General features: G+C 48.2%; 4 protein-coding genes across 5 annotated transcripts; 1 reads left to right on the forward strand and 3 right to left on the reverse strand.

Moving 5' to 3' along the window:
* Positions 1–6,917: 6,917 nt before the first annotated feature.
* On the reverse strand, positions 6,918–7,992 carry LOC6494846. The gene is made up of 3 exons (XM_001959527.4): positions 7,765–7,992; positions 7,483–7,691; positions 6,918–7,423 (listed from the first exon to the last, which is right to left on the reverse strand). The coding sequence occupies exons 1-3, from the start codon at positions 7,841–7,843 to the stop codon at positions 7,106–7,108; spliced, it is 606 nt and encodes a 201-aa protein (XP_001959563.1). The 5' UTR covers positions 7,844–7,992; the 3' UTR covers positions 6,918–7,105.
* Positions 7,993–8,108: 116 nt separating this feature from the next.
* On the reverse strand, positions 8,109–11,133 carry LOC6494842. The gene is made up of 4 exons (XM_001959528.4): positions 9,594–11,133; positions 9,307–9,539; positions 8,851–9,247; positions 8,109–8,785 (listed from the first exon to the last, which is right to left on the reverse strand). The coding sequence occupies exons 1-4, from the start codon at positions 11,055–11,057 to the stop codon at positions 8,276–8,278; spliced, it is 2,604 nt and encodes an 867-aa protein (XP_001959564.1). The 5' UTR covers positions 11,058–11,133; the 3' UTR covers positions 8,109–8,275.
* Positions 11,134–11,583: 450 nt separating this feature from the next.
* Positions 11,584–16,802, forward strand: LOC6495781 (condensin complex subunit 3). Its single transcript, XM_001959529.4, has 7 exons — positions 11,584–12,045; positions 12,111–12,287; positions 12,350–13,164; positions 13,231–14,773; positions 14,837–15,508; positions 15,569–15,724; positions 16,020–16,802. Exons 1-7 carry the CDS (start codon positions 11,779–11,781, stop codon positions 16,641–16,643), a joined length of 4,254 nt encoding a protein of 1,417 aa, XP_001959565.1. The 5' UTR covers positions 11,584–11,778; the 3' UTR covers positions 16,644–16,802.
* LOC6494841 (activated Cdc42 kinase-like) lies at positions 16,788–27,111 on the reverse strand. Of its 2 annotated transcripts, XM_032451075.1 has the most exons (8): positions 27,012–27,111; positions 25,711–25,780; positions 25,174–25,567; positions 24,023–25,105; positions 23,226–23,962; positions 22,605–22,827; positions 17,369–18,682; positions 16,788–17,309 (listed from the first exon to the last, which is right to left on the reverse strand). In XM_032451075.1, exons 1-8 carry the CDS (start codon positions 27,013–27,015, stop codon positions 17,118–17,120), a joined length of 4,017 nt encoding a protein of 1,338 aa, XP_032306966.1. In that variant the 5' UTR covers positions 27,016–27,111; the 3' UTR covers positions 16,788–17,117. The 2 variants fall into 2 exon arrangements, with proteins under 2 accessions (XP_032306966.1, XP_032306965.1); XM_032451074.2 differs by lacking the exons at positions 16,788–17,309; positions 17,369–18,682 and adding an exon at positions 18,813–22,375.
* Positions 27,112–27,164: the final 53 nt, after the last annotated feature.

The raw sequence follows: 27,164 nt of genomic DNA on the forward strand, positions 1-27,164 counted from the left end.
ACTCTGCCACGTCCTGTGCACTTGTGTGGAAATATCTCATTTGGGTGTGGAGCCACCCTCTCCCTGTTATTCTATTAAATCAGTCTATAAACGCCGGCCAAATTGCTTTAATGTGCAGCGAAAGTTTAGCAAAATGCCAGTAACAATGGGGATGAAAGGGAGTCCTCTAAAAAAGAAGGACTACGGGCGGCAGATCCTTCTAGAGGGGGGAGATAGTGGAACATAACAATAAAAACAGCAGCGAACTGAAACCAGACTACAGCTGTTGAAACATGACTTTGTGCTTGTTTAGAAACACTTGCAAAATATTATTGCAGCACCAACAACACGAGAGGGTGGCGCCACGGGGCGGATGCGCCATGTGCTGCAAAGCAAAGGCATTAGTATATTGAATCAGCTGGGAGACCCAAAGAGGAATCAGAGCGACAAGGGCCAACATGAAAGGGGTTAGGGAGGAGCCAAGCGCGGTGCTGGGCGGGGCGGAAGCATCGTGCAACGCATCTGAATGGCATCATTACGTTGAAAGTTGTCAAAGTGCGTGGGCGGTTTAGCCAAGAAAACGGAAATTACGAAGTCAGGGCTGAAAGGGCTGGGAAATTAATTTCCATGGAGCTTGCGGCGTGTCCTCCTGTTTTATGGAGATTACCGGATCGACAAATGGCAGGCTAACCTAGCGTCGGCAGGAGCATCGACAGCAGAAGGACAGGTGCTAATTAAAAATGTTGTTGTCGCCCCATTAAAGAAATTTGTAAATCAGCCTGCAAACGACGCGCTCAGCATGGCCAAAAGTCAGTCCCTTCCTGGCAGGGAGCATGGAGGAAGGATAGCTAGGATAAAAAGGGGAGACTGCTCCCCAGTTGAAGCTCCCAGCTCCCGGCACGTACTCCCTTAATGGATTTACCATTGTTGTTCCTTTTGATTAAAGCACATTACTTACATTTGTGTGCTGGAGACCTCCGGAGGGGATGGTCTTAAGGAAATTATGTAGCTTTCCATAATGGATGTTATTGTTCAAAGGTTGACAAATTACCCACGACTTGCAGCTACTTTTTTTTGTTACTTTTCAGCCTTAAACTTGCCATTGCCATTTCCATATCCCGGCGGGAAGGAAAAACTGCGGCGGAAGCTACCCACTATTGATTGTTTCCCGTCAGCCGCAGAGGAGACAATCGGAAGTGGCGGAAGCTGGCTCCGGTACGGACATTGCTCGATAGTTTTTGTGCCCGGCGGGACTAGCCAGGAAGCCTACTCCCCCCACCTCCGTTTGTGGCCAACAGCAGTTGGCTCTAATGGCTGGCCTAGTGGATAGTGGTTCTGTACTTAATGCCCACTGTCAACTGTAATGGCGCAATCGAGGGCCATGATTAGCAAACAGTAATTGAAGACAAGGGTTTCCCATAAAAGTGGCTGCTGCTGGGCCATAACTGGGTCAAAATGCTCTCCATCGACCGACTATTCCACCGACCGAGTGTTTGACGGGCTCTCCATTAAAACGTCAATTAGACTGCCGTCGATGGGACGCTCAGTGCAATTAAAATCACGATTCACTGCAAATGAATTGCATCATTCAAATATTAATTGGCACGAAATCGATAGCTCTGATCCACTTAGTTCTTGGATTCAATTTCTATTTAATGATTAGTAGGATAGAATTTTAGTTCGCACTTCAAAAAGGATTTAAATTGAAATCCTTTAAGGATAAATCTCAACCGCACAAGGATAACAGAGTCACGGGAGTCAAGCGGCGACCTTGATTAAAGACTTTCGGAAAATTGAAATCCCGCGGGAACCGGAAGTTACAAGCGACAAAATTGAAATATAAACGCATGCTGTGCCACGCCCCCATAGTCCACCACCCTGGAAAAGCCCCAGGAGCTTGGGAAAGGACACCATGGTGCGACACCTGACTAATTTATGTTCATTAAGCAGGCGTTAAGTCGCCTTGAGAGCAGCTGGCAGCAACGTGGAGCCTTCATTTGCATACGGTTGGGGGGGATGGGTCCGCAAAGGGGTTACCGGGGGTCAGGGGAGAAGGATTCAGGGGGATTCCCCCAAAAGCTTTGCCCTCACAGACACACACAGAGAGAGAGACCAGGACCAGGACACACAGCTGATTACATTTTACGTGCCGTAATGCCGAGGTGACAAACCAAAATATGTAGTTCCATGTAATTTTGGAAGGGTGGAAGAGGTGGAGGATGGAGGATGGAGGACTGGCGGAGGAGCAAAGCCAGCCAGATGAAAGAAAGGCGGAAAAGGGCAGAGAAAAGAAAGTTGAGAAAGGGGATGGGCAGAAAGAAACCCAAGATTAATATGCAAATTCATGTAAAGCATTAAACGGGAACACAGCAACATTTTGTGTGTGCATTCAAGTGTATGTGTGTGTGTCAGAGTCTGTGAGGATGTGTGTATGTGTGTGAGTGCAAATTACCGTAAAGCTGACAAAAGAAAGGACACGAAAAAATCAATTTTATTCACAAAAGGCAACAGAATAGCCCCCAAGTCCTGTCTCTAATTTGCGCTTAGTGCGTTTCCATGTCCTGCAGCTGGTGAAAATGACAGGAATTAAAGCCAGTATCCTGTCGGGCGCAAAGGGACTAAGCCTAGGAGTTTAGTGGGGGCTCTCAAAACTCGAAACCGAAACCAAAATCCCATCAAAATCTATCAAAATCGTTTACGCAAATCGCAAAAGCAGAGCAAGCTTTTAATGGCACAAAAAAGGACTCTCTTACTTTGCACTATTGCTTGATATTCTACACTGGAAGAAAAGAGTTGATTATAGGTTTTAAAAGTGAACTAAAGGAGTAGATCATTTTATAAAATTTATTATTGAAAACTATAAAGTTTTTCTCAAAATTTAAATCTCAAATAAATAAATTAAATTTCTGCTTGATTCTCTTAGGTATGTTTTCTATATAACTTAATTATTTTCTTATTTTATATATATCTTATATATATCTATATATCTTATTATATATATTATTATAATTATTATTTATTTTTCTATGTGTATTCAATAGCTTGCCTTTCGTTCTGCTTCCATCAACATCGCTCACACAGTGAAAGCTGCAAATCCAATAAGGGATGAGCTGCTGCCAGCAGCTTGGTGAAAGTTTATTAAAAAAAAAAGAAAACTCTTCGCACCCAAAGTGGCGCCAAACTGACAGCTTAGGTCACCACCCACTCACTGCCAACTCACCCACTCAGACCGCCCGAATCCTTGGCGCACGCCCCTTCGAACCCAACAATGCCCCGAGGATGTCAGGCAGTCAGTCAATTGTAGTTTTCGTGGCTGTTACTCAAAGTTTTAATTACACAGTCGTTGCAAGGGCTCTCCTCCAGCGGAAAGTGGGGTTTCTTTTTTGTCGAAGGCGAAAGGAGGGACTACAAGGCCAATGGGAGTAGAGTAGGGGGCTTCGGTTCTCTTGTCAGTGTCTGTTGCTCCTGGCCTGGCCAGATGCCTCCTCGAGGTACCATGTTTTTCGTCTCTGTTCTGTTCTGCATGTGCATCCTGTTATGAGGGGACAAGGATTTATCACCCGCTGGAGCTTTAAAGGAAAATAAAATATAAGGAGGAACTGTAAATGAAGGGAACTGAAAGGACTTATATTTAAGTCTCTTAGCTTCCCTTAAATTTTAGTGTTATTATTATTGCAACTCTACTTGCTTTCAATTTATTTTCTTCATCTCATTATGATGGAATTGCAAATATTGCCAAGAATCCTTTGCAACTCTCTCTCTCTCTCCTTTGAAAAGTTTTGGGCAATGAAAAGTCATTTGCCAGCCATTGGCGAGACGTGCAGCTTGGCGTTGGATGCCAAAAATTTCGAAGGGAAATCGGAGGAGTGCCAGCAGGACGAATCCGGACACAACGAGGAGGATCTATGGCCGGAGGAGCCGGGGGAGAATGTGTCGCGGTTTGTCAGCTTGGCGCGTCGCTTTTGCCGCGATGATGGAGTGCGGCATTGTTGCATTTTAATTGAAATTTCTTTGTGGACTTGGCGCGACAAAGCAGCATCAGTGGCAGCAACAGCAACAATAACAATAACAACAACAAAAACAACAACAATAACAATATCAGCAAAAGAACAACAAAAATCGCTAACGAGCGCACAGAATGGTGGCAAATAAAAACGGGAAACTGTAAAGCGGTGAATCAAATAAAATAAAATAAAATAAAATAAATATAAAGAACTGTCGAGGAGAAGAGGAGAGACAGACCAGGAGATGGCACAGTGTCGGGTGCAATCACAAAGCAAACAATGCAAACAAGGCGGAACACTGTGCCAATGCCAAAGTGGCAATACATAATAATGAATGTATAACGGGAACATAGCAATAATGGCAGCGGGGAATCACGACAGTCACGACATCCGTGGGGGGTACACTTCAAGTGCCAGTGATTTTGAGAAGTCACTGTGAAACTATTCTTTCTTTACTTTTATTAAAAAAACAGGAATATTAATAAAAATGTATACTTAAGCAAAGTCTTGTAACAAATATTATATTTAAGAATATTACTCATACGAAATATCAAGCATACGCCATGTTGCCCATATTTTTCCCCCAAAATCGTTAAATACATATTATAGCTTACAAGAATTTATATTGAATTTATAGTACTCTCGATACATTGTGGAATTGTGGTAAAATATACCCGCAAAGTGTATAACCAATTCCCTTTATTCAGCACTTTTCACTCATGATGGCCGCATAAAGTTTTTTGGATTCGAGGCTTCGAAATCCGTCGCATTTTTGCGGCTCAACGCAAATATAATAATAAATTTTGCATATTGCCGCTGATATTATTTTTCATAAATGGAACTGTTGTCAATGCCAGGGCCTCATCCTGTTTGCCCGCTACAATTATTTGTTGTTGTTGTCTAGCCTCGCGAGCCTCGGTTGGCCATTGTTGTTGCTGTTTTTATGCGCATCCTGTTTGGCTTTTTGTCACCGCTTATTGTTTTTTTTTCTCTGTCCTTTCTGTCCATAAACAGGAGTTTGGGGCTTCACATTGCGGTCACTTTATTGTTTGCCCGGATACGTTCCGCCACATTTCGAAAAGTGCCCCCGAAATGCCAAAAGGATGCCGTAGGAGGAGACCTGGAGCATGGAGCATGGTACGATGGAAACCACGTAATTTGCCGTCTGATGAAGATTTACGACATGAAAGCCGCAAAAATAAACGCCGACTACAGGGAGGCCACACACAAAGCAACAAAAAGCAAGGCGCCTCACTCCTTAAAGAGAAACGGGATGGGGATGGAGAGCCCCATCCGCCGCCACCCATACCAACACCCACGGCGAGACCCATGATGGATGGCCAGACGGCTGAACCCTATCCGACTATCCACAACATCCTGGCCACCGTTCTCCCCTCGGTCATTTATGTAAATTTGCTAAGAAAATTAAGCCGAAATGAAGAGATTTGTCTCGGCTTTATTAGCCAAGATGTAGGGAGTCTAGGCGCCAGAAGTTCATCTGCAAGAGCCAGGCCAGCAATTTGGCCCAGCAAAATGTCCCTCCAGGGGCATCAAACTGGGCCAGGACACTTCCACGTGCACTGTTCAAAAATCTATGGATAAATTTCAACATTTTCATTAGGTTTTAAGGATTATCTTTCCAGTCTTCCATATTATTGTTTCTATAGTCTATAGATTTTTTTTCCACTGCATATCCTGTAGGATTCGAGGGCGTTAACGAAGCTCCTTGTGTATTATATGTGTGTGTCCCAAATGAGGGGGCGTGGTGCATTCCGGGACCAAAAAGAAGAACAAACAAGAGGCCCAAGCACAGAAACACGGATGCAGCATGTCTCATGTTAGTATCTGTTTTTAATGGCAACTCCATTAGACGGGATGGGCGGACCATCCAAGGCCGGATAAGAGCTGCCCGGTCTGCCGGATCCGCCCCGGCCCCCACTTCTGCTTATGAATACTCCTCCACCGATGCGGCGACGACCTGCTTGTCCAATAAATAATTCATGTCTGCCCAGAAGGGCCCACCCAACCGCCGGACATTTGCGAGCCTAATGCGGATGCAGACAGAGGAAGCTCCGAACGAGGAAACGGATGCGAGATGCAATTCACAGGACCAAATGAACGGTTTAATGCATGCATGCAGGACCCCCATGTTTGCCCAGCATCTAACATAGAACACGCCGCACGGCCTCTGGAGGTTTCAACACGAATCCCTAATGTTGGGATTAAATTATTCTATTATCCCAACAAAAGGATATAGTTTACAAAAGGATAAGCCCGGCTGAGGAAGATGTTGCATTCGATCGCCAATTAGGCAGGATGTTTGGTAATTTGATTTATTCCATAAGCTAGTAAGATGAAATTGTTTATAATTGAATAACATAGCAGCCCTTATTAATGCTATTAAAATAATAGGTCGAAGCCATATTTTCCCTTTGGTTTTAATTTAAGAATTTGTTGGTTTCGATAACCAATGAAGCTTAAAAATAATATTTATTTTGAAATGAATTGAAGTGCAAACTATAAGTAAAGTAATCTCGAGCTTCAGAGATTTAATCCAAAAACATGTAAAATTAAAAATGCATATGATATTTAACAATTTCTTAGTTTTTATTGTTCTAATATATAAATTATAAAGGATGACGTCTCATTTATGTTTTTTATATATTCCTTATATGGAATTATTACCCGTTACTTTTTAAAAATAAAATAACGACTCTTTCTAGTTAATTTAATTTATATTAAAATAAAATAATGAAACAATTCTAGGTTGTTTTATCTTAAATCTATATTTTAAGCAAACCAAAATTGAGACAAATTCTATAATCATAAGTATACATATTATTTCTCAAAAAATGTGTAAATTAAAGAATAATCTAATATTTTTAAGGTTCCAGAGAGCTGAGAATATGAAAAATATATATACATTCGAGCATGTCGAGTGTGAGCTCTCAGAAAAGACGAGACCAGTTTTTATTATCACACGGTAACATCCTTCTATCTACATTACAGAAGATATACGTTAGATCTAAAATTAACTAGGATTTGGCATTGAGTTTGGCATTGATGTGAGCCTCTTCGGGAGCTTGAGTGCCCATAAATTCAGTGTTGTGAGTCCTGGGGGACTATTGCAGCTTGAGGAGTACATGGCCGGCATGCCGTTTGTACAGGACCAAGGACATGTTGACCAGAAAGGGGGCAGCCAGCCAAAAGAGTCGTGTTCCGATACCCGTATCCTCCCGATGGAAGATGCCCGAGGCAGCCCCTCGTCCCGTATTGCAGAAGGACTCCTCGCAGCAGGATGTACAGGCATATAGTTTGGTCCTTTCGCCAATGATAATACAGCCGGGCTCACAGTTGGCGGCACAGCGACGGTCCAGGGACCACATCTTGGGCGAACTGGTGGAGTTCTCGGTGCTGGTGGTGTACGAAAAGCGCTTGACCTGGACGGAAAATGGTTATATCGAAGGGTTCTTATTATACAGGACTCCCCAATACCTACCATGCATATAAACTCCTCGCCGTGGCACTTCTTCATCAGAGCCGTGTCATTGCGAACTGCCACATCCACACACGCCTCCCCGTCGTTCATCGTGTGGCAAGCATAGCACCACAATCGGTTCACCCGCTCGATGGCCGCTGCGGTGCGGTGGATGTGCCCGCTGGTCAGCGAAGTGCTCGGCCCTGGTCCTGGCGAACTGGTACCCGTAACTGGAACAGAACAATATTGATTTTTCCACTCCAAGGTCGGACTGAAGAGCTCTGGCGTACTCCATCTACTCACCATTGTTGACGCAGGCCGTGAAAACAATGGACGAACTGGTCAGCAGGAAGTAGAGCAGCGTAAAGAATGGCCGGAGCATCCTGCTGCTGACCTATCCGTCCGATTCTTTGGCTAATCTACTGTGGTTGGAATGGAGTCTGCTCCTCGGCCCCAATTTCTTGTTTACGTGCCCCACATACCTCTGCCCCAACGAGCATCTGTCAGATATGCGAATGTCAGAACTGAAGCCAGAAAGCAAGGACATGCGCAGTGGTTTTCGATACATTTTTGGGATTAAAAAACGATGAGATTTGTTTTGGGATTTTTTTAAATCTTATCATTATAATTTTTAAAACATTTAATAATGACTTCATTACATTTTTTATATAATCGCTTAATTTTGCATCACATCTCTGATCAAAAAATCAAATATCTTTTAGGAAACTATCTATAGTTGGTATTTTTAAGGACAAAAGGACAGTTAAATTTTGAAAACCAAAACGGAATATTATGAATAATAGATTCATCGGCATCAGTAGAGGCGTAGATACTGCAGTGCTTGACGACTCTGCATGGGATACAGATCACCCACATTGTACATTAGATCCACCACATGGGTGGGCCTCAGCATGCGCCAGGGCATGAACTTCAGAGTCTTCTTGTCGCAGTGCACATCACGATCCTGTTCCAGGGGCAGGGGCACCTCGTTGTACAGCATCCTGCCGTCGACACTGCGCTGCAGGGTGCAGGGCAGACCGATCTGATCGGCCATGGCCTTGAAAAGGATCGCCCGCTCGAACTGACAGCCACTGCGAACCATTCCAATGGGAATAAAGTTTGTGTGGTAGACATGGCGCAGATCCAGCAAATGGCAATGGACTGCATGGCGAGAGCACTCCTCCGTGGAGTTGAGGTCAAGGATCTTGAGATTTTCGTTCATCACTGCGGCCACCGCCTGGGCGACCAGCTTGCTTCGCTTGGCCACGTTCTCAAAGTCGATGGAGCGACGAATACGCTCCGGATTTTCCACCAGACCATGAACCTGGTAGGGGATTAAACAGAAAAGAACTATATCCAAAGAAGAGTCTAAAAAACCTGAATACTTACCCCCATTGTCTGATTCAGTGCCTCCAAATACTCTGGTAAGTTGGGATCACCAGGACGTTTGCAGTATTGCCAGGCCTGATCACCCGGAGCATCCGAGATTGTACTCAGACATCGCAGTGGGACGTCGACCACATCGTTGCTATCTGCAACAGGACGATCGAAGTTAACCACCAAGACAGCATCCAAAGGTGAGCAATCGCTGCGCAGGATCTCTTGGAAGGCGCGGTAGTCCTCAAACTTCTTGCGGGAAACATAGAAATCCTTGCCAGCTGTAATGTCAGTGAAGGTGAGACAATTTCGGATGCAGAACTTCATGGTGGGGCACTTGGACAGAATGCTCTCGATGGCAGGACCCCAAGTGGAAACGCAGAAGGCGTGCTTCTGGTACTCCATCAGGCTGTGATCAACAGGATATAGAGTAAGGAAGCCTAAGGATACTAAAAAGGACTAGCTTACACTTCCAGGATTCCCCTGTCGATGTAGGCATCAATAAACTCATTAAACCGAGTGGTTTGCAGGATAAAGTTGGTAACTGCGGTCTTGACCAAATTGGACAACGATTTGAGGGCTCTCTTGATGGATGAGACAATAAAGTTGTCCAGAAGGATCTCCCGTACTGGCTCCTCGTCAATCAAAGTGCACAGGCAGCGGAAAATATTGTTCACCAGGATGGAGTGAGCGTAGGAGCGCTGAGGGAAGAGCATCACCTTCAAGGACATCCCTCAGTTAAAAACAAAACTCACCATCAGCAACTGAGCCAGTTGTTCGGACAGGGATCGGTAATCACCCAGAAGGGTGCGATACTCCTCGTTCTGGGCCAAGGTCTCTATAATGGTCAGAAGCGAGAGAATCAAGTCGATGGACAGGGCAGGCAAGCCCTGAGCCAGGACAGCGGTGAGTACGACAGCCACGTCCTGTTCCTTTAGTTCGGCAGCTGTATCTCGGAAGGCGCCCACCAACAAACGGGCCACGAAATCTGCAGCCTGTTCCCGCGTCTTGATGGGCACCTCGGGCGAGAGGAGAATGGACACCAGTTTCCGGATTGCTCCCATTTCGTATTCGGCAACGATGCGACGCAGTGCCTCCGGATAAGGAGACATACGACTAAGGCCCTGAATCACGAAGGCCGCCGGTGCCGGCTTATTTTGCATAAGACATTGGAGGAACATCTCAGTGATCTCCGCCTTATGCATCCTTGCCAGGAATTGCTCGTACTGAGCCGTTTCCGCAAAGATCGCGATGAGACTACAACGCAGTTCCAACGGCAGGATATCCATCTGGGTGCGCACCTGTTCCACCACCAAGTCAAACAGATTCTGCTCAAAGAACAGCTTGGTCATCTTCTCGGAACGCAATGCCGTTGCCAGGACATCGACCAGGTCGGAGGCATCGGTACCCTGAGGATTATTGCAAAAGGCCTTCACCAGTTGATCCAACACAGAGAAGCAGCGTTGCAGTGACTCGAATACACTGTCATCTCCCGTATCCGTCAGAAGCGTTTTCAACGCTTTCAGAGCAGCCTTTCGAATCTCCGGAAACTCGTTGGTCACCTCGCATATGATCCGATCCACGGGGAAGTCCGGCTGTGTGGTAAATTCCAACATCTGCTCGGCGGTTTGGACCAAGAGCAGTTTATGCAGGACCTCGATGGAATTGTAAACCGTATCTGGATTTTCAGAGTTCACAAAAACCCGCTTAAACTTCTCCAGGAACTCCGTGGCATCCACAGTATCGTGCGCCATCTGGGGATCTCTCAGGCACACATTTAAAATATATGTCAAGTACTCGATACAGAAGTCATCCGACTCATTTAAATAAAATCTGCAGGCCAGTTCGAGGATCTGTCTGGCCTGTTCCGGCTCGTAGGTGGCCATCTCCGTGTTGTCCAGCAAAGCGGTCAGAAGATACAAGGCAAACCTACGGATCATCGTGTTCGTAGCATTGATGAATAATTCTTTTTCGAGCAACAGCTCCAGCAAGCGATGAGCCCTCAGCTCCAGGACATTCACATCCTGCCGGCGGGCAAAGTCAGTGATGTGGCTGAAGACAGTGAGCAGGACGCACTCCTCCTCGGAGCTAAGCAGCAGGAGGGCCGTTTCCAATTTCTTGATCGGCACATTCAGCTCTGTGAAGGATTTTTCCTCGGACTTGGTCCGATCCGGATAGGCGGATCGGGCCTCGTAAACCCGTTTAGAAATACGAGACATGATCGCTTAGTGGGTTTTTTTCGGATAAAGATAAATTTGACTTAGAAGTAAATGAACATGTTTGATAGACAACTATTGCTTTTACAAAAGTTGCTATTTTTAAATTTAAGAAAGGTTTCAGTTTATAAATTATAATTCTTTCTTAGCATAGAAGCAGTACATGTGTCTCTAAATTTACCATAGTTTTAAACTATAAATAAGGAAAATATTTAGTAAGATAACGAATCCGAGATTCAACCCTAGGCAGAGTTATCTTTTAAAACAAACATATTTTCTAATTGCCAGTTGACTGTACTCCAGGTACTGAGATTTCAAAACCCACCCCTTTTTAAAAAATGCTAACTGCACTTTTTCAATGATCAGCTCAAAACGCTGAAATACTAAATTAATAATAAAAAAATAATACTAAGATATTTAATGCTTGAAAATTGTAAGCTAATTAGTGAAAATAAAATAAAAATAAAGTAACAGTTGATCCTCAAATCAATTCAAATCTTAACGGCCAAATCGATAAGCAAGCGGGTGATATCGTTATCGATCGCAGGCAACGTACTAAATTTGCCTAACGCGTGTTTGAATTTAACAAGCGAACGGGGTGGAAAGAGGAAAGAGCAATAACGCGACGCTAGTTAAAAAATATAGCTGTACACCATATCCGGATAAACACAAATCGAATTTAGGGCCCTGATCGCATTGATCATTGAAAAAAATCCCCCCAAAAATGCCCCGGGCAACCAGGAAGGCGAAGGAGAAAGAGACGGCGGAGCCAGCAGCTCCAGCAGCGCCCAAGAAGCGTCAGGCGCCTACCAAGAAATCAAAGAAAGTTGCTGCCGCCGCGGAAAAGGAAAATGAGGTGTCAGGCCAGGATCACAACCAGACCGCCATAGATGGGTCTCAGCAGGCCATGTATGCGCTAATGCGACATGCCGAGCACAAGGAGTCGATGCACCAGAGATACGTGAAGGAGATGCAGCAACTGTACACAAAGGTAAGTATTGAGGCGTCTCCTCCTCAATACGCTCAATTGGGAATAACCGGACTTCGACTTTTCAGATGGGACATGATGCGTTCCTAATCTCCTTCATTGATGTTCTGAAAGCGGTCCTCGAGGCGGAGGAGAACAACGAGAACGCCAACCGAGCTCTCAACTTTTGCGCCGCCTTTGTTTCCAGCTTCGCATCGGAGCTCACACACCCACTGCTGCCGGAGACCTTCCACTGGCTCCTCACTGTGAGTAGCTACTGTACCTAGCCTACTTTTCGGGGCACTAATTTCATTTTTCCTGCGAACAGACCTGGTCCGGCAATCCGTACATCCGCTATCGCATGTGCTACTTCGTGAATCTCATCCTGAAGGTATTGGGGCCCAATGCCGCTCTGGACGACACGCAGTGCGACGAAATTCTTGATGTAATGCTGGACCGCGTTAAGGATGTGTCGCCAAGTGTGCGAAAACAAGCCGTGCTGGCCATGCAGCGTCTCCAAATTCCGGACAACCCCAGCGATCCGGTAGTGTGTGCCTATGTGTACCATCTGTCCGCCGATCCGTCGCCCAGTGTGCGCCAGTGCATCATAACGTGCATGGGACGGAACTACATTACCGTGCCCTATATTCTACAGCGTCTGTGGGATGTGGACGAGAAGGTGCGTCGACACACCTACCTCAACATGTGTAACTATCCGGTGCGCTCCTACAAAGTGGCGCAGCGGCTGACCCTTTTGGAGCAGGGCCTGAACGAGAGCTCGGCCAACGTGCGAAAAACGGTGATTAACTTTATGCTAAAGGCCTGGATCGAGTCGTACCAACAGAACTACATCCACTTGACGGCTGCGCTAAAGCTGGACTCCAATGAGGAGGAGCTGCTTCGCTTCCGCCGCGTAGCCAAGCAGATGCTGCGGGTTATCTTCGAGCAGACGGACGTTGATCAGCTAGTTTCCCTTCTTCCATTGAGCGACGACTGCGAACTGCATCGTTGCATTCCCCACGAAGCTCTCAACGTGGAGATGCTCCTATACTGGCAGTGCCTTAGCGACTATCTAGAAACCGTGCCGCAGGAAACGGATCCAGTGTTGCCGGAACTGAGTGTTTTCTGCACTTACGTTGAAAAGTAAGGCTTGGATTTGACATTTTATTCCCTGAACTTCTTCTAATTCTAATTCTTCTTTTTTTGCAGATTCTGCCAGTTTCAAAAACCCGACATGGACAAGTTCGCCCAAGTAGAATTCCAGAACATGCTGCTCTCTTTGGTGGAGATATTGCAGTCCTACGATCTGGGCGATGAAATTGGGCGTGGGAATCTGCGAAAACTGGTCCACACGCTGCTGAAAGACTGTCTTCTGGACCACAAAATTGTGGGAGTGCTGGTCCGCTGTATGGAACAGCTCGAGACCGACATGAACGATAGGATGCAGTTCTTCATTGAGATCATCTACGACCTGTGCGAACTCAACACCAAGCAGAACGAGCTTGTACACGACCGAAATCTGATCAATAAGTTGCTGGACGACTTGGACACGCCGCTCAAAATGACGATTACGGCTCTGAAGGTTAGAATCCTGGAGCTGGAGGAACAGGAGGACACATTCGTGCGTCAGAAAGAGTACATCCGAGCTCAGACGGTAACCGAAGAGAAGGCGATCGCCACGGAGGACTACACGGAGCTGATACGTCCACTGCTTGAGCGGCATGGCGGCCTTGAAATGCCAGCCCGTCCCAAGCTCTCCAAACAGGAGCGCGTCCTGAAGGGACTATACGTTTCGTATTACATGGTGGCCTCTCCGCATGTCACCACCCTCACTCCGAGCATCTGCAAGCTGTACAAGGACTTCATCTGCCGCTACTTGCACTCCACCGAAGTGGACATCTTCGAGTGGGCCATCAAGTGCGGAACGAGCTACAGCATGTTTTACGAGGCCTACGCCAAGGAGGTCTTCGAGGTTGTGGTGGAGCAGTTCTGCAACAACAATGTGGTGCGACTGTGCGAGACGGCGGCCAACTGCATGCTGGAAATGTTGGACCACCATGGCTTGGACTACTTCAGCGAGTTCAACCAGGGGAACGCCGGCGGCAATACCAGCCACTTGTCCAAGTCCAAGCGGCGCCAGCTGTACAACATAGACCTCTACGATGACGACGACGATGGAAGCACATCCCAAACAAACGAACAGACCACCGATATTATTGTTGTCATGTGCCACTACATGGAGAGGGTGCAGAACAAGGGCGTGGGTGTGGCCATAGCGAGAGGCCTCTGCCGGCTGGTGCTCCGCGGGCACCTGGACGATCGTCCGGAAGTTCTTGAACTGCTTCTAAAGCGCTACTTCAACCCGAATACGGAGCCTATCATCAGCCAGGTGCTGGGCATGTTCTTTGAGCAGCTGGTGGCCCGCAAGCAACAGAACCTACTGCAGCCTTGCCTGCTTAACACCTTATGGCTGATCATGAACTGCAGCTTCGACTCGCCACTGAATAGTGTCCAGCCGGACCATGTAACCAAGTTCTTCATCGACCTGACACTGCAGGAATCGAGTTCCCCGCAGACGAATATCCACAATAAGATTGCGCTGAGCTTCCTCCACTACATAAACAACTACTTCACGGAGCGGAAAGAGATGTGCCGTCTTCTGTCCAAAGAACTGACCAATCTGAAGGTGAATGTGTTCAACGGACCGGATATTAAGAGTGAAATGCTCGAGATGGCGGATAAGCTGATCGCAGTAAGTGTTCTTAATCCATTGTCCTGGAGAACTTCTGTTTACATTTAAGCTTTATCCTTTTAGAACGATTTGGAGCCACGAATGACCAAGAACTTTGAGAACTTCAAGCTCATGGTCAATGGTAGCTTTAATCCGCCTGCCCGCAAGAATCCGGAGGACGGCGAGAGTGATGACGAATGCGACACGGCAACGGTTACCACTTTACAATCTGAATCTGTGGCTCCGGCTCCGGCTCCTACCCCAGCTTCAGCTGCAGCAGCACCAGCTGATCCCAATCTCGAAGAATCTTCAACCGAAGCAACCCTGACAAACTCCAATAAGGACTCAACGACGCAAGAGAGCGAGGAAACAGCCAAGGAAGCCACACCAGCAGCACTAGCAGCTGCCGAAACCACAACGCCCGCCGCTGAGCCCATCATTACCACCTTTGGCCAAGATAACATTGTTGGAATACGTTATCTGCGACGCTCCTTGGCCGCCAGCCACTCGGAGGTGGAGGCTATTTTGGGACCGCAGACCCCAGATCCTGAAAAAGAGTCCGAAGCAGAGGCCGAAAAGGAGAAGACTCCAGAAGCGCAGGCGGTGCAGACGTCCAAGAGGAACCTCCGCCGGCCGCAAATGCAGCGGCGTCTGGAGAGGGCCATGGCCAGGTCCTCGAAGACACCCGAAAAGACTCTGGAGAGTCAAGACTCAGAAGCCGAAGTAGTACCTGAGAGTCCTGTAAGAGCAGAAGAGGTAAGAAGTTATAATAATACTCTAAAAATATCATGGAAATTAACTTTTTTTCATTTAAAGTCGAACGATTCGGAGGTGATTGACGCTTCGCCAGCCGCTGCCTCTCCGAATGCAACCAATGCTCCGAATGCCAGCCACGTGCGACTGCGAACGCTGCGAAACCGGAAAGGCCAGGGAGCATCCACTTCCCTGACAACTGCAACCGCCCCCAGCAAAGTGAGTAATTTGCGCATGCGCTTGCAGCTGTAGATTACTCTCCAAAAGGATTCAAGCACCAACAAATCCAACTCATTGAAAAGGACAAGCACACTTTGTTTAGTTTAAGCTTAAAGTTGCAATCTACATTAACAATCAACAATGTTTCCAAAACTGAAATCCAATACGTTGTTTCCTTTAAGTCTTTTATTTGTAATGATGCACTAGCTTAGATCCTCCCGCATCCTTTGGGTTTTCTCTGTCATTTGTTTTAAACGCCATTTTTTTTTGTTTCGTTTGATTTTGTTCTCATTAGCGGAAAGTTCTGCATCTGGAGACGCCCATGAGGAATGGCCGGAAAAGAATACTCCGGCGAACGAGTAGCGATCACCAGTCTCGATCCTTCCAGGCCACTGGGTCGCCAACCTCCTCTCCTCGCAACTCCCCCCTGCGCAAGCAACAGCGCCTGGACGAAAGGAGCTCTCGCCGACAGGGATTGGTCGACAACACGAACAGTCCAACGGACAGCACCTCATCGGTAAAGGAGAACCGAGTCCCGCCCAGCCGCTCCAAGGCACCCGCAACGGAGTCAGAGTCGGAGTCGGACAGTGAGGCGGAAACCGAGGAACAATCACAGCCGCCCGTGCCTAAGCCAAGATCCAAATCCAAGCAGCCAGTCAACACGAATTTAGGTTCTGTGAGAACCATGCCCAGCAGCAGCACTCCCAAGGCTTCTCCGAAAGTGACCACCCGGAATGCGGCCCGAGCCCAAAGAATCAACACAATGTGCATGACCCGGAAGCGGATGTCGCTCGAGATGAATCTCAGTGGCGGCCAGCTCCAGGTGTCCACTCCCAAGCGGGTGACCCGGGCCGCCGTCGCCTCCACATCCCTTTCCGGGTCAGCGGATAGAGCGCGGGGTCGTCGGAAAGCTGTCTAATATCCACTATCCACTGAGTGTTTTGTGTTGTTACCACTACTGTTCCGGTTCATTGTGTACAATATTTATGTAATTAGCGATCTAGGTACTAACAATTAGGGAATATTTTAAATAAATAATCGTGTAATTTAAAGCATGGCAGAGTTCGATTTTATAAAATTGTTTATAATTTATTGAAAATATCCGTAAATGCGTATAAATGTGTATTTTGATGCTGGTAACTGGCTGGCGGGCCAGCATGCTTCGATAAGTACATGCTGAGATTCGATCGATCCGAATGAGGAGCAGTGATTGCATAGGATTGAGTTACAAATTAGTCCTTAGAGCTAACGATTTTTCGCTTAGTGTATGTGTTTTGAAACGATAGTTATGAGGTTAAGGCAACGTCGGTCGTTCGGAACGAAATTTCCAGGTGACAGGTGACTTAAGATACGAAATACAAACGGTTTGGGGTTTCGGGTTCGCGGGGGAGTATTAAAGTTTAAGGCCATTGAGTTTGTGGGCCGTCGTGTGCAGATCCCATTCGTGCTGCTGCAGTGCCGCAAAGGAGTCGGCCAGACTGAGATTCGCCTCGCTGACCAGATTCTGCAGCTTGATCAACTTGATGGACTTGTGGACGTCCCAGTTGATGAACTCCAGGGCTCCCAGGCAGCGAGTCGGAGTGCTCTGTGGAAGAAGGAGCTGGTTAGTCCTTTACTTACATTTCTTAGAATCAGTATACTCACATCCTTGCCCAGTACTTTCACCATGATGCGTACTTCATCCGAGTCGACGCCGCGTTCGCATCCCTTGGGCTTCTTGTCGGAGAACTCCAAGAGATCCTCGCAGCTCACCGAGTTGGAGTCCGCCAGCCGCGCTGCTGTGGCTGCAAAGTACTCAGCTTCGGTCTGGGGCTTGGCGGAAGCCCCTCCTACTGGCTGGCTAACTAAGCTGGTCTCACCTCCAATGGAGTTCCTACTCATGGCCATGTTAACGGACGCTCGGACCTTTTTGAACAGCGCATTCCCCGACAGCTCGTTATCGGCACTGGAGTACCGTCGACTTGCCGCATCCGGAGCCACTTCTGCCGGAGGCTGGGTGTCCTCGGACTCCACGGCACTGCAGGTGCTGACCGGTGTGGCTGTCTTCCGGCTGCTTTCAATGTCCAAGTTGCGCAGCTCGTCGTCGGGTATCTGATCCGCCTCCTTGCTCTTGTTGTAGTGCTCCTTCTGGATGGAGAAGTTGTAGAAGCCATCTGTGACGTCGGGCGATTGCAGGATCCCCTCCTTACTGGAATCCGACTCCAGGATGGATTCAAACTGCAGTGAAGCGGTGTCCGTGAGACCAGCTGCGTCGGCCGGGGTGAGCTTGTCCAGATTCTGGTAGGTGTGACTGGGTTCTCCACCCACAGACGGCATGTTCTCGTACTCCCGATCGGACGGACGCACCGGGCGCCTCATGCTGCTGGGCCGGACAGCCGCTACCACCTCGATGGAGCGACTTTTCTGAAGCTGCTGGGTTGGGGAGCTGGTGGATACGTCGGTGGTTTTTCCGGAATCATCGCCAAAGTCCGCCAGCTTGCTGAGGGTTCGCTGCACCCCGTTGGCCGGAATAATCAGTGGATACTTTCGCACGTGCCGCTTGGTGCTGGTCTTCACCTGCTTCTTGCCCTCTCGTGGAGGCAAGGGAATGGGATTCGACGACTCCGGCTCCGGTGGCTGTTCCGGTTGCTTCTCCGGCTCGGGGAACTTGTAACTGCCGTGAACCATGTAGCTGGGACTCTCGCAAGCCTCCAGGGATGGCGAGTTGGCGTTGGCGTTGACGGTGTCGTCGTGGTGGCGCCCCAAAGTGGCCGAAAACTCCGCCTTGCGCACTCTCTGGGCAGCTCCTCGGGTGGGCAGGGTCATTGGTCGCTGCGACTGGTGCAGACTCTGCAGGTCGAACTCATCCGTGTCCAGATGGCGAAGCAGAGTGGCAGCCGGACTTGGTCCGATGTCCAGTAGGGTCTTCCTCTCGATGAGGCTGTTGTAGGCCTCGAGTCCCTCCTTTCCTATCAGCGACTGTCGGGGAAGGGGAACGAAATGATAACAAAAATGAAAATGATGGCAAAGAAAAATAACTAAGGGTCTAAGGTAAATGGTTTTAAGATAAAGTTATACATTGTTTTAGGAATAAAAATAACTCCCAAAATTGAAATTCAGAATTAGTTTTCCTTTATTAAATCCCTTTAAATATGCACAACATTTTCTTTGTTTTTTTTTGATTACCAATTAACATGTTTGGTTCTTGGAATGCAAACTCTTCTCTGGTTTTTAATTACTTTAGTTAAGAATTAATTTTTAGGTATTAAGTTTAGGTTTAGGTTCGTTTTTTGTTCATTAATATAGGGGCTTCTTTTTGTGTATAATCTCGAGTAAATTTTGGTTTTCGTTTAGTTTTATGTTCTCTGGGTTGAAACGCTTCGAACGCATAGTTTAGAATATCATCGTAATGCTTACATTACTCCATAGTTTGTATAAATATATTTAGGTTGATTTCGATTTCGATTTAGAATTAGGTTTAAGTAGGTGTATATATAATCTGTATATCATATTTTCAATTCGAGTTTATTCATAAATGCATAGAATGTGAAAATCTTTTAGTAAGTATTCCATATAATATATATTCTTAGTGAGGTTATCAAAAATGTTCAATTGAAGTAATTTTTACTCGTTTTTTTGGTTAGTTTAGGCCAGTACTCGACTCGATCGCCTCCAATCTTATAGATACTTCTAGGGTTCGATAGCTTAAATGCTTCTTTTGGTTTTGTTATCGTTTAAATCGGTTATCGGGTTTATCTCCTTTGTGAGTTTTTACTTTTAATTCCTAGTTTCACTTTAACTTTTTTGGTTTCTTAAAAAATGCACGCGTCAGGATATGGCACATAATCCGTTTGCATATGTTCGGGATTCCTGATCCGACGGATGTCTTCCGATCTGATGTGTGGACAAGTTCTGAGGATTGTCAACAGTTGTGTGTGTGTGTAGTTTATATTGGGTGTGTGTATGTCTGTCTGGTTGATGTTGTTTCACCGTGTCTGTGTGTGACTTAAAACTACCGCCGTGGAGCCTAAAAGTTGGAGCACTCTCTCCGGCAATAGGTAATACGCTACCCTGTCTAGTTGGATCCCCCCAATAATTAACTGTGTGCTCTTGCTCTTGTTGGGATCTTGTTTTTAATACAAAAAAAATTTGTTGAACTTTTTCTATTCCATTTGGAAGCCATTCATTATTTTGTTCTATATCTCTAAAGATTATATTAGATTTTGTGGTGAAAATTTGAAGATTCTATTGCTGGTTATTAGTCTACGGAGTTGAGTATTTTTAGAGATCGTTTTTGAAAAAGAGATCTATGCAGATTCTAGAGAGCTATTCAGAGGGACTTTGAGCTGATGATTGATGATGCGATGGAGCTGTGGGGCTGGAGATGATTCAATGGGTTGGAAGCTGTGCTGCCGGAGCAGGCACATCATTATTATCTGTTCTGAGAGGTCTTCGGTGTTTTCCTATAAGGCACACTCTCATCTCGTTACCAAAAAATGCAAATACAAAAAATATATATCCTATTCGCTGTAAATACTTCTACAATTTACTCTTCGACCCGCCATCCTCGCCATCCATCTCCCTCAACCCTTCCTAACACACACTCGCACACACAAACACAGACACTGGCACAAACACAGCACCGCCCAGCTCCGCGAGGAGCCTCCAAGTCGTTCCGCATCCAATTCCTAGTCACTCCTCCATGGCCGCCGCTTAATCCGACAACACATTGCCGAACAGTAAATTGAGAACGTATTTCAGCATTTTCCTTAGTTATGGAGCCGGGCTGGGCGGGATCCGCGGGGCCACAAACTCGCGTCGGAACTGGAACTCATCGCCGCTCTCCGTGCTCGACGAGGAGGAGCTGTCGCTGGACCTCCTCACCCCCGCCACTGCTGCAACACTACCCGCTCCCGTGATGCCTATGATCGTGGTGGCGGAGTGCTGCTGATGTTGATGTTGCATCTGTCGCCAGTGCATCTCGTGCTGCTTCACCGCCGAGGCGTGGATCTTCTCCGGCCAATGGAACTCCGTGGGTCGCTGCGGCTTGGTCAGCAGCGATCCTGCCGAGAGCTGGCGCTGCTTCAGTTCCTCCGGCGAACTGCCCACAAAGTGACTGGATGTGGGACTCTTTCCGGTCAGCCGACTGATGTCGAACTCGTGCAGAGCAGCACCTCCGCTCATTGGTCGTTGCAGGCCGGCTCCTGCTCCGGGCCTGTAGGTGGCCTGCACGGCCGAAGAGGCAGCCGAGGAGGATCCCGACCCTGATCCTGGCAACTCCGAGCCATTGAGAATGTAATTCGTTTTCTGCCCGGAGCTCAGATAGCTGGCATGTCCTACATTGTAGTTATTGCCCGGACCACGGCCTCCAAAGTCGTAGATGCGATCCTCGTACTGGAAGTGCTCGTAGCCACCGACTCCCATCCCAGCGCCGCCCCGATGGAAGCTGCGTCGCTGGCCAAGATTGTAGTGTGGTGCGGACTTGATGCTCGAGTTGGAGCCGTAAATCTGGCGAGGGGAGATGATGGCCTCGCGTTCGTCGTGACAGGCCGACTGAACCTGACGATTCAGTCCCGCCCTGCGCCGTCTGCCCAGAGAAGTATTCGAGCTGTTCGTCACCCTAGTCCGGATGTCACACTCGGAGCGGGCAAGACTTGGTTTCACCGGCTCCTCGCCGCTGGAGGAGCTGGAGTCCAGGGTCATGGGATTATAACTTAGCCGCCTGAGGGTGCGGGCCCTGATCGAGCGGGGCTTGTAGGACGCAGAGCGACGTGGCAGTGGTGGCTGATGCTCCAGTCGCACCTGTCGCTGGATAACTCCCCGCTCCCGCTGTGGCGGCTCCGACAGCACGGGCGAAATCGGGTGGAAGGTCTCGTTGAAGGAGGTCGATCGCTGGCGATATCCCTTGGAGCCCAAGTACATGGAGCCGGAAGTGCCCGACTTGATCGGCGAGGCACTGGCCAGCATCTGCTTGGTGGCCCCGTTGCCGAATCTCTCGTAGCCGAGCTCATCCTTGAGACTGGTGTATCCACCGGACATAACCACGGGTGGAGCGCTGAACAGAGCCTCGCCCTTCAGCGGGAAATGGAAGCTCTCTTGTGGACTGTAGCTGGACTTCTGGCTGCTCCGGCGCGACAGTGAGATATTGGTGTCCCGCGAGGCGAAGCCCGTGTCCGGCGTACTAGAACGCTTGTCCTCCAGCGGCTTGGGATCCGCCGATGCCGAGGCTGCAGCTGTCAGCTGGGCCTGGTTGTGCATATACTGGAGGTGTTTGTCCAAATGACTGGTGGCCGCATTGAAATCGAACATGGTCTGCACTCCGTTGCTGTAACTGTAGACCGCGGACTTCAAACTGCCCGTGGCACTGCTGATCCCATCGTCCAGACTCATCAGCTGCGGCAGCTGATCGTTGAGGATGGTGTCGTTGGAGTCGCTCTTGTCCAGCTCCGTGTAGGTGTGCATAAAGTCCAGGTTGAGCGCCTTCAGAGTGTTCTCAATGTCCATGATGTTGTCGTCGATGCTTTTGGTTTTCTGACTCTCCTCCCGTTCCAGGTTCAGAGGCCTGCTTAGGATTTCGCGCGACTTCTCGAACAGAAAGTCGGAGCTCTCCTTGTCGAAGATGGGCACTCGCAGATCCGTGCTGTTCTTGATCTCGCTCAGGGAGCGGAAACGCTACACGGATTGGTAATGTAGAGGAGCAAACGAGAAAACAACCAAAACAAAATGCCAAACACAAACCAAAAGGGGAAATGAAACGGGCAATGATATGTGGGGGAGTAGAAAGAGCAGAGTGTAGACAAAACTCGGAGATTAGATCGTGTGTCAGGTCGCAATCATCAGGATCTTTATGGTCTAGCTCTAGTGGAATACTAGTCCTATTTAAAACCCTCCTACTTCTCACCTGTATATCCGGAATGCTCTGCAGCTCCTCGGTGAAGTTCTTCTTTTTGGAAAAGGGCGAGGCATTGCCGTGGGTGGGTGTCAGGGCAGATCCGGAGGCTCCTCCACCTCCAAGGGATCCAGACTTGTCAGCACTATTGCTTAAATGCGGAAATCGAAAGCTGAATTTGCGCTTGGGACTGTGGGTAGCAGGCGTTTGATCAGAAACCAGGTCGATCATAGATCTGAAACGGAATTATAATGTAATTATAATATTATTAATCTAATTATTTACAATTATAAATTATAGAGTGAATCAAGAGTCCTACAAAGTTTTGGCAGTGCCACAAATCCTGCGCCATAATCTACGATAAAAAGATTTTACAAGGATCGGGTAAAAATTGGCCAAAATATGGGCTTGGATTGGGGCCAAAATGGAAATCCTGGATTTCACATCAGAAAATTTTGAAAAATACGGATCGAAAATTTTGTTTCCAGGTGTTGATGCAGATTGACGAGGAATTGAACTACAAAACGTTTAAGGTATTCCGCTCAAAGATCGGGTGGGAATTGGCCAAGATATGGGCCAAGAAATGAAAATTATGGGCAAGCTTGTGTCATTACCCCTAAAGTCTCAACTTACCTGGAGCTTATCTCGTTGGCAATTTCGATGGCATGGTTGAGAATCTTCTCGTCCTTAACGGAAATGGGTTTCACCGTTCCTGATGTCTTTTTCTTCGACAAGGTTGGCAGCAACCCGTGCCCATGCTTGTTTCCATTCGTGTCCCCGCTCTTCTGGCCCAGTTTGGCGGACATCTCCGCAAACTCGTTTTTGCTGTTGACATGGTCGAAACCTGGTGATTTGGGCTGGCTGCCCGACGCTCCGCTAATCGATCCAAACATTGAGTTGATCTCGTCCAGAAGAGATGGTCCAAAGTCCAGCTTATCGGCCGCCATCTCGTCGTCCGAAATCTCGTGGTACTCGTGCAGGTCATCGCCCACAGTCCGAGAGTTGGGACGCCAGCCCGCTTCGCCAGAATTAAGGCTCTTGCCGTCCCCACCATAGTTGTTGTTCTGCAGAGCAAACTCCAACTGCTCGTCGTCGCTGCGGTTGAGGAAAAACGGATTGGTAGATCCAGTTCCGGTGGCGAAATCAAAGGAGCTCTGTCCATTGGTGGCTATCAGCTTGGGCGTGTGCTCAGCGGATGGAATGAATGTGGGGTTCATGGAGGTGGTGCTGCTGGCACCCTCCGGGAAGTATCCGCTGGCCGTCTGCAATGAATCCGGGCTGGTTGGCGTCGGGGGCAGCAGAAGAGGTGTCTGTTCAATATCCTCCGAAGGCTTGTAGGGCGTTACGATTTGCTTGGGAACGTGATTGTACTGCAGGGAGGAATAATACAATCAATAGGAGCTCAAAACCAGGAGAAGTAAGCTACTTACATTTTGCGAACTGCCCAGGAAAGCGATGTCACCGAAAGTGGCTCCGTCGATGCCCACATGGCCGGTATGCTTGAAGTCGTTCTGCGGCTTGGAAATCATCTCCGTACGCAGTTTGCGCTTGCTGATCCGGTGATCGCTTGCGCGGCTAAAGGAGTCCCGGCTAGAGCTCGGTAGGCCCTCCAGGAAGGCCACAGTGTTCGAGGGGTTGAAGTATCCCGTTTTTCCGGTGCTCAGCACTCCCTTCCAGAAGGGCGTTCCTGTATTCCTGTCCAGAACGGTGATGATGTCACCCTGGCGATACAACAGATGGTCCTTCTTCGGCTCCGCACAGTTGACCACCGCCTTCAGCTGCTCCGGCTTCATGTCTGGCAGCTGTTCGTAAATCTCACCGAACCGCGGACGCTTGGCGGCATCGTCCTGCCAGCACTTCATCATCAGCGTATAGTACTCACTCGGACAGCAGTCGGGCTGCTCTAGTCGCTGATAGTTGGGCGAGTCAATGGCTTCCAGAATCTGCAGACCAGTGAGCGCGGCCCACGGCTGGAAGCCGTACGAGAACATCTCCCACAGGCAGACACCGTAGGCCCACACATCCGAGGCGTTGGTGAAGCGCAGGTAGTTGATGCACTCGGGGGCACACCAGGCGATCGGCAGCTTTAGGTTCACATTGAAATTAGTCTTGTAGTAGTCCTTGCCCACGCCCAGGGCGCGCGACAGTCCAAAGTCCGATATCTTGACCTTGTCCTTGCTGAATACGAGAATATTCCTGGCAGCCAGATCCCGATGGATCAGGCGCTTCTGCTCCAGATAGCGCATGCCATTGCATATCTGCAGAGCAAACTCGCAGAGCGTGGGTATGGTGAGAAAACTGACCCGCAGACCGGAGTCCTTGAGGCACTCGAGCAGCGACCGGAGATGGGCCAGTTCGGTGACCAGCATCAGGGAGTCCGTGGCCAGGACAACGCCGTAAAGTCTGACGATGTTCTCGTGCTCGATGGAATGCATAATGGCCGCCTCCTTGAGGAACTCCATCGGATTCGATTGCATCCGCTCTCGGCACAGGCATTTAATGGCCACTTGGATCTGAAAATTATCGGAGGCAATTAGTGGTGATTGCATTGAAAGCTCAAGAGGATCGTTTACAGACTCACCCTTTCGCTGCCATTGGTCCAGACGCCCTGCTGCACAATACCGAACTCCCCGGTGCCCAGCTGCTTGTTGACGCTTATCGAGTCCGCCGGGATGATGTGCTTGTTGTTGGGCACCTTGCCCGGAGAACTGGCTCCGTTTTTGGCTGCCATCGAGGAGCTGGCGACGGTACTACCATCTTGGGACACTTGGGCAGCGCCTGGGGTCTCCTCGCGCTTCACTATCGTGGCGGGCGCCTGCAGCAGACGCTTGATCTTGCTGAGGTAGCTGTGGGGGAAGTGCTTCTCGTAGAACTTGCGCAGCCTCCGGATTTCCGGTCGCGAGAGCCCAATAAAACGCAAATCCTCATCCGCCGCATATTTGAACTGGGCCGCGTTCGTTATTTTCAATTCATTTCTGTGGGCATGCGGCATACGGCATACGGCATGTGGGGGGAAATTAGAGAAAAGTGTGGCAGGTGGGGCAAAAAGAAGAGGGGGCAAGAGTTCAGTGGTTAGTTGGGTTGTGTGGGAGTCGCTTCCGCTTTCTGGGTCACTCACTTGACGGCATTGTAGTACTGCTGCAGCTCGGACTCAGTGAGGAATTCGTATAAATCAATTTGTGGACACTCTGGAGAGGGAAGAGAATATATAAAAATAAACACATTAAGATCTTCGGGTACATAAACGATAAACGACCACACAACACCAAAGGCAACAAATCCCAGGGCCCTTATCTTTGATGTTTCCATTGCCGGAGAGCGGCCGGAGAGCTAAAAAGGGGGGAATACCCTAGCACTAGGCAATAAATAACTTCCTTAACGATCGATCCGCCAACGCACTGCCCCCCGAGATCTTCCAATTCGATTCCATTCATTCTACCCCCGAAAATTATTTAAAAAACACACATCTCCTTTATCGCAGCGGCTCTTGAATACGTAAAAGTTCCACAACTGCGGTGGAGTTAATAGAACTTTCCGAGTTAATTACTAATCATATTTTATTGTTTATAAAAGTTATCACATTTAAGCTGATTATTTCTGTTAGTTGAGACCCAGAAAGTACAAAAAAAAAATTGTTTGCTTTTCGGACAATTGTTTGTTTAAGAGAAACCAGAGCCAATTGGAATGTCGGCAAATCGGCAAATGTTTACAATTCCAGCGATTAGCCAGTTGATTAATAATAAAAACAAAGAGACCGAGGCGTAGGACTATTCTCCTGGCTAGCGGTGTGCCTGTACGTGAGCACATTGACACAGAATTCCTCTTATTGCCGTGCTGTTGATGCTTCTGCTGCGCCCGCATTTGTCATTCAACCAACATCCAGGGGCCATTGTTTGTCCCCTCGGGGGAGTTGCGACACAAGACGGAGGTGCAGGCGTAGGGGCTGCTGCTTCTGCTGCTACGCCTGGCGGGGATGGGATTGGATGAGCAACAAATGCAGGCAAACAGATTGCGGGGCTGATAAAGGCCCGCACCCGGGTCCCGGGATCTGGGGATTTTGCGATTTGACTCATCGCCGGATGGCCGGAAAACTAACGGTATCGAGGGTGCAGCAGTGATTTTGGGTGCCGCTCCATTTGGGAGCACCGCTTGAGAGCAGCACCGTGTGTACTTTCCCGCAGGACTACGCTTGTCCTTGAATATGCAAAATAAAATCGATCGGCCAATACATACACGCACACACACTCACACACACACACCCAGGCACACACAATCGCACAACGAAACTACGTTGCAGAAGAAAACCAGTTTCCGGTTGATTTTCCTCGATTTTTCACTTGACACTTCCTAGCCGCATTTGTGGGCCTGATAACAGGATACTTTTTCGCCGATTATCTGCATTTTTTCTGTCAAACTTACCCATTTTACTCTCGCGTGTGCGTCTGCATTGTTTTTTGTTTTTTTGCTGCAATTAGTATGACCATAAGTTGAAGGGCTAGTAATACCAACGGCAGGTTAGACCAGTGTTGGAAAATTATCAAGTAGGGGGGGAGTATATTGCTATGGTGAGTA

Source organism: Drosophila ananassae, chromosome 3L, assembly GCF_017639315.1.
Source record: "Drosophila ananassae strain 14024-0371.13 chromosome 3L, ASM1763931v2, whole genome shotgun sequence".
NCBI lineage: Eukaryota > Metazoa > Arthropoda > Insecta > Diptera > Drosophilidae > Drosophila > Drosophila ananassae.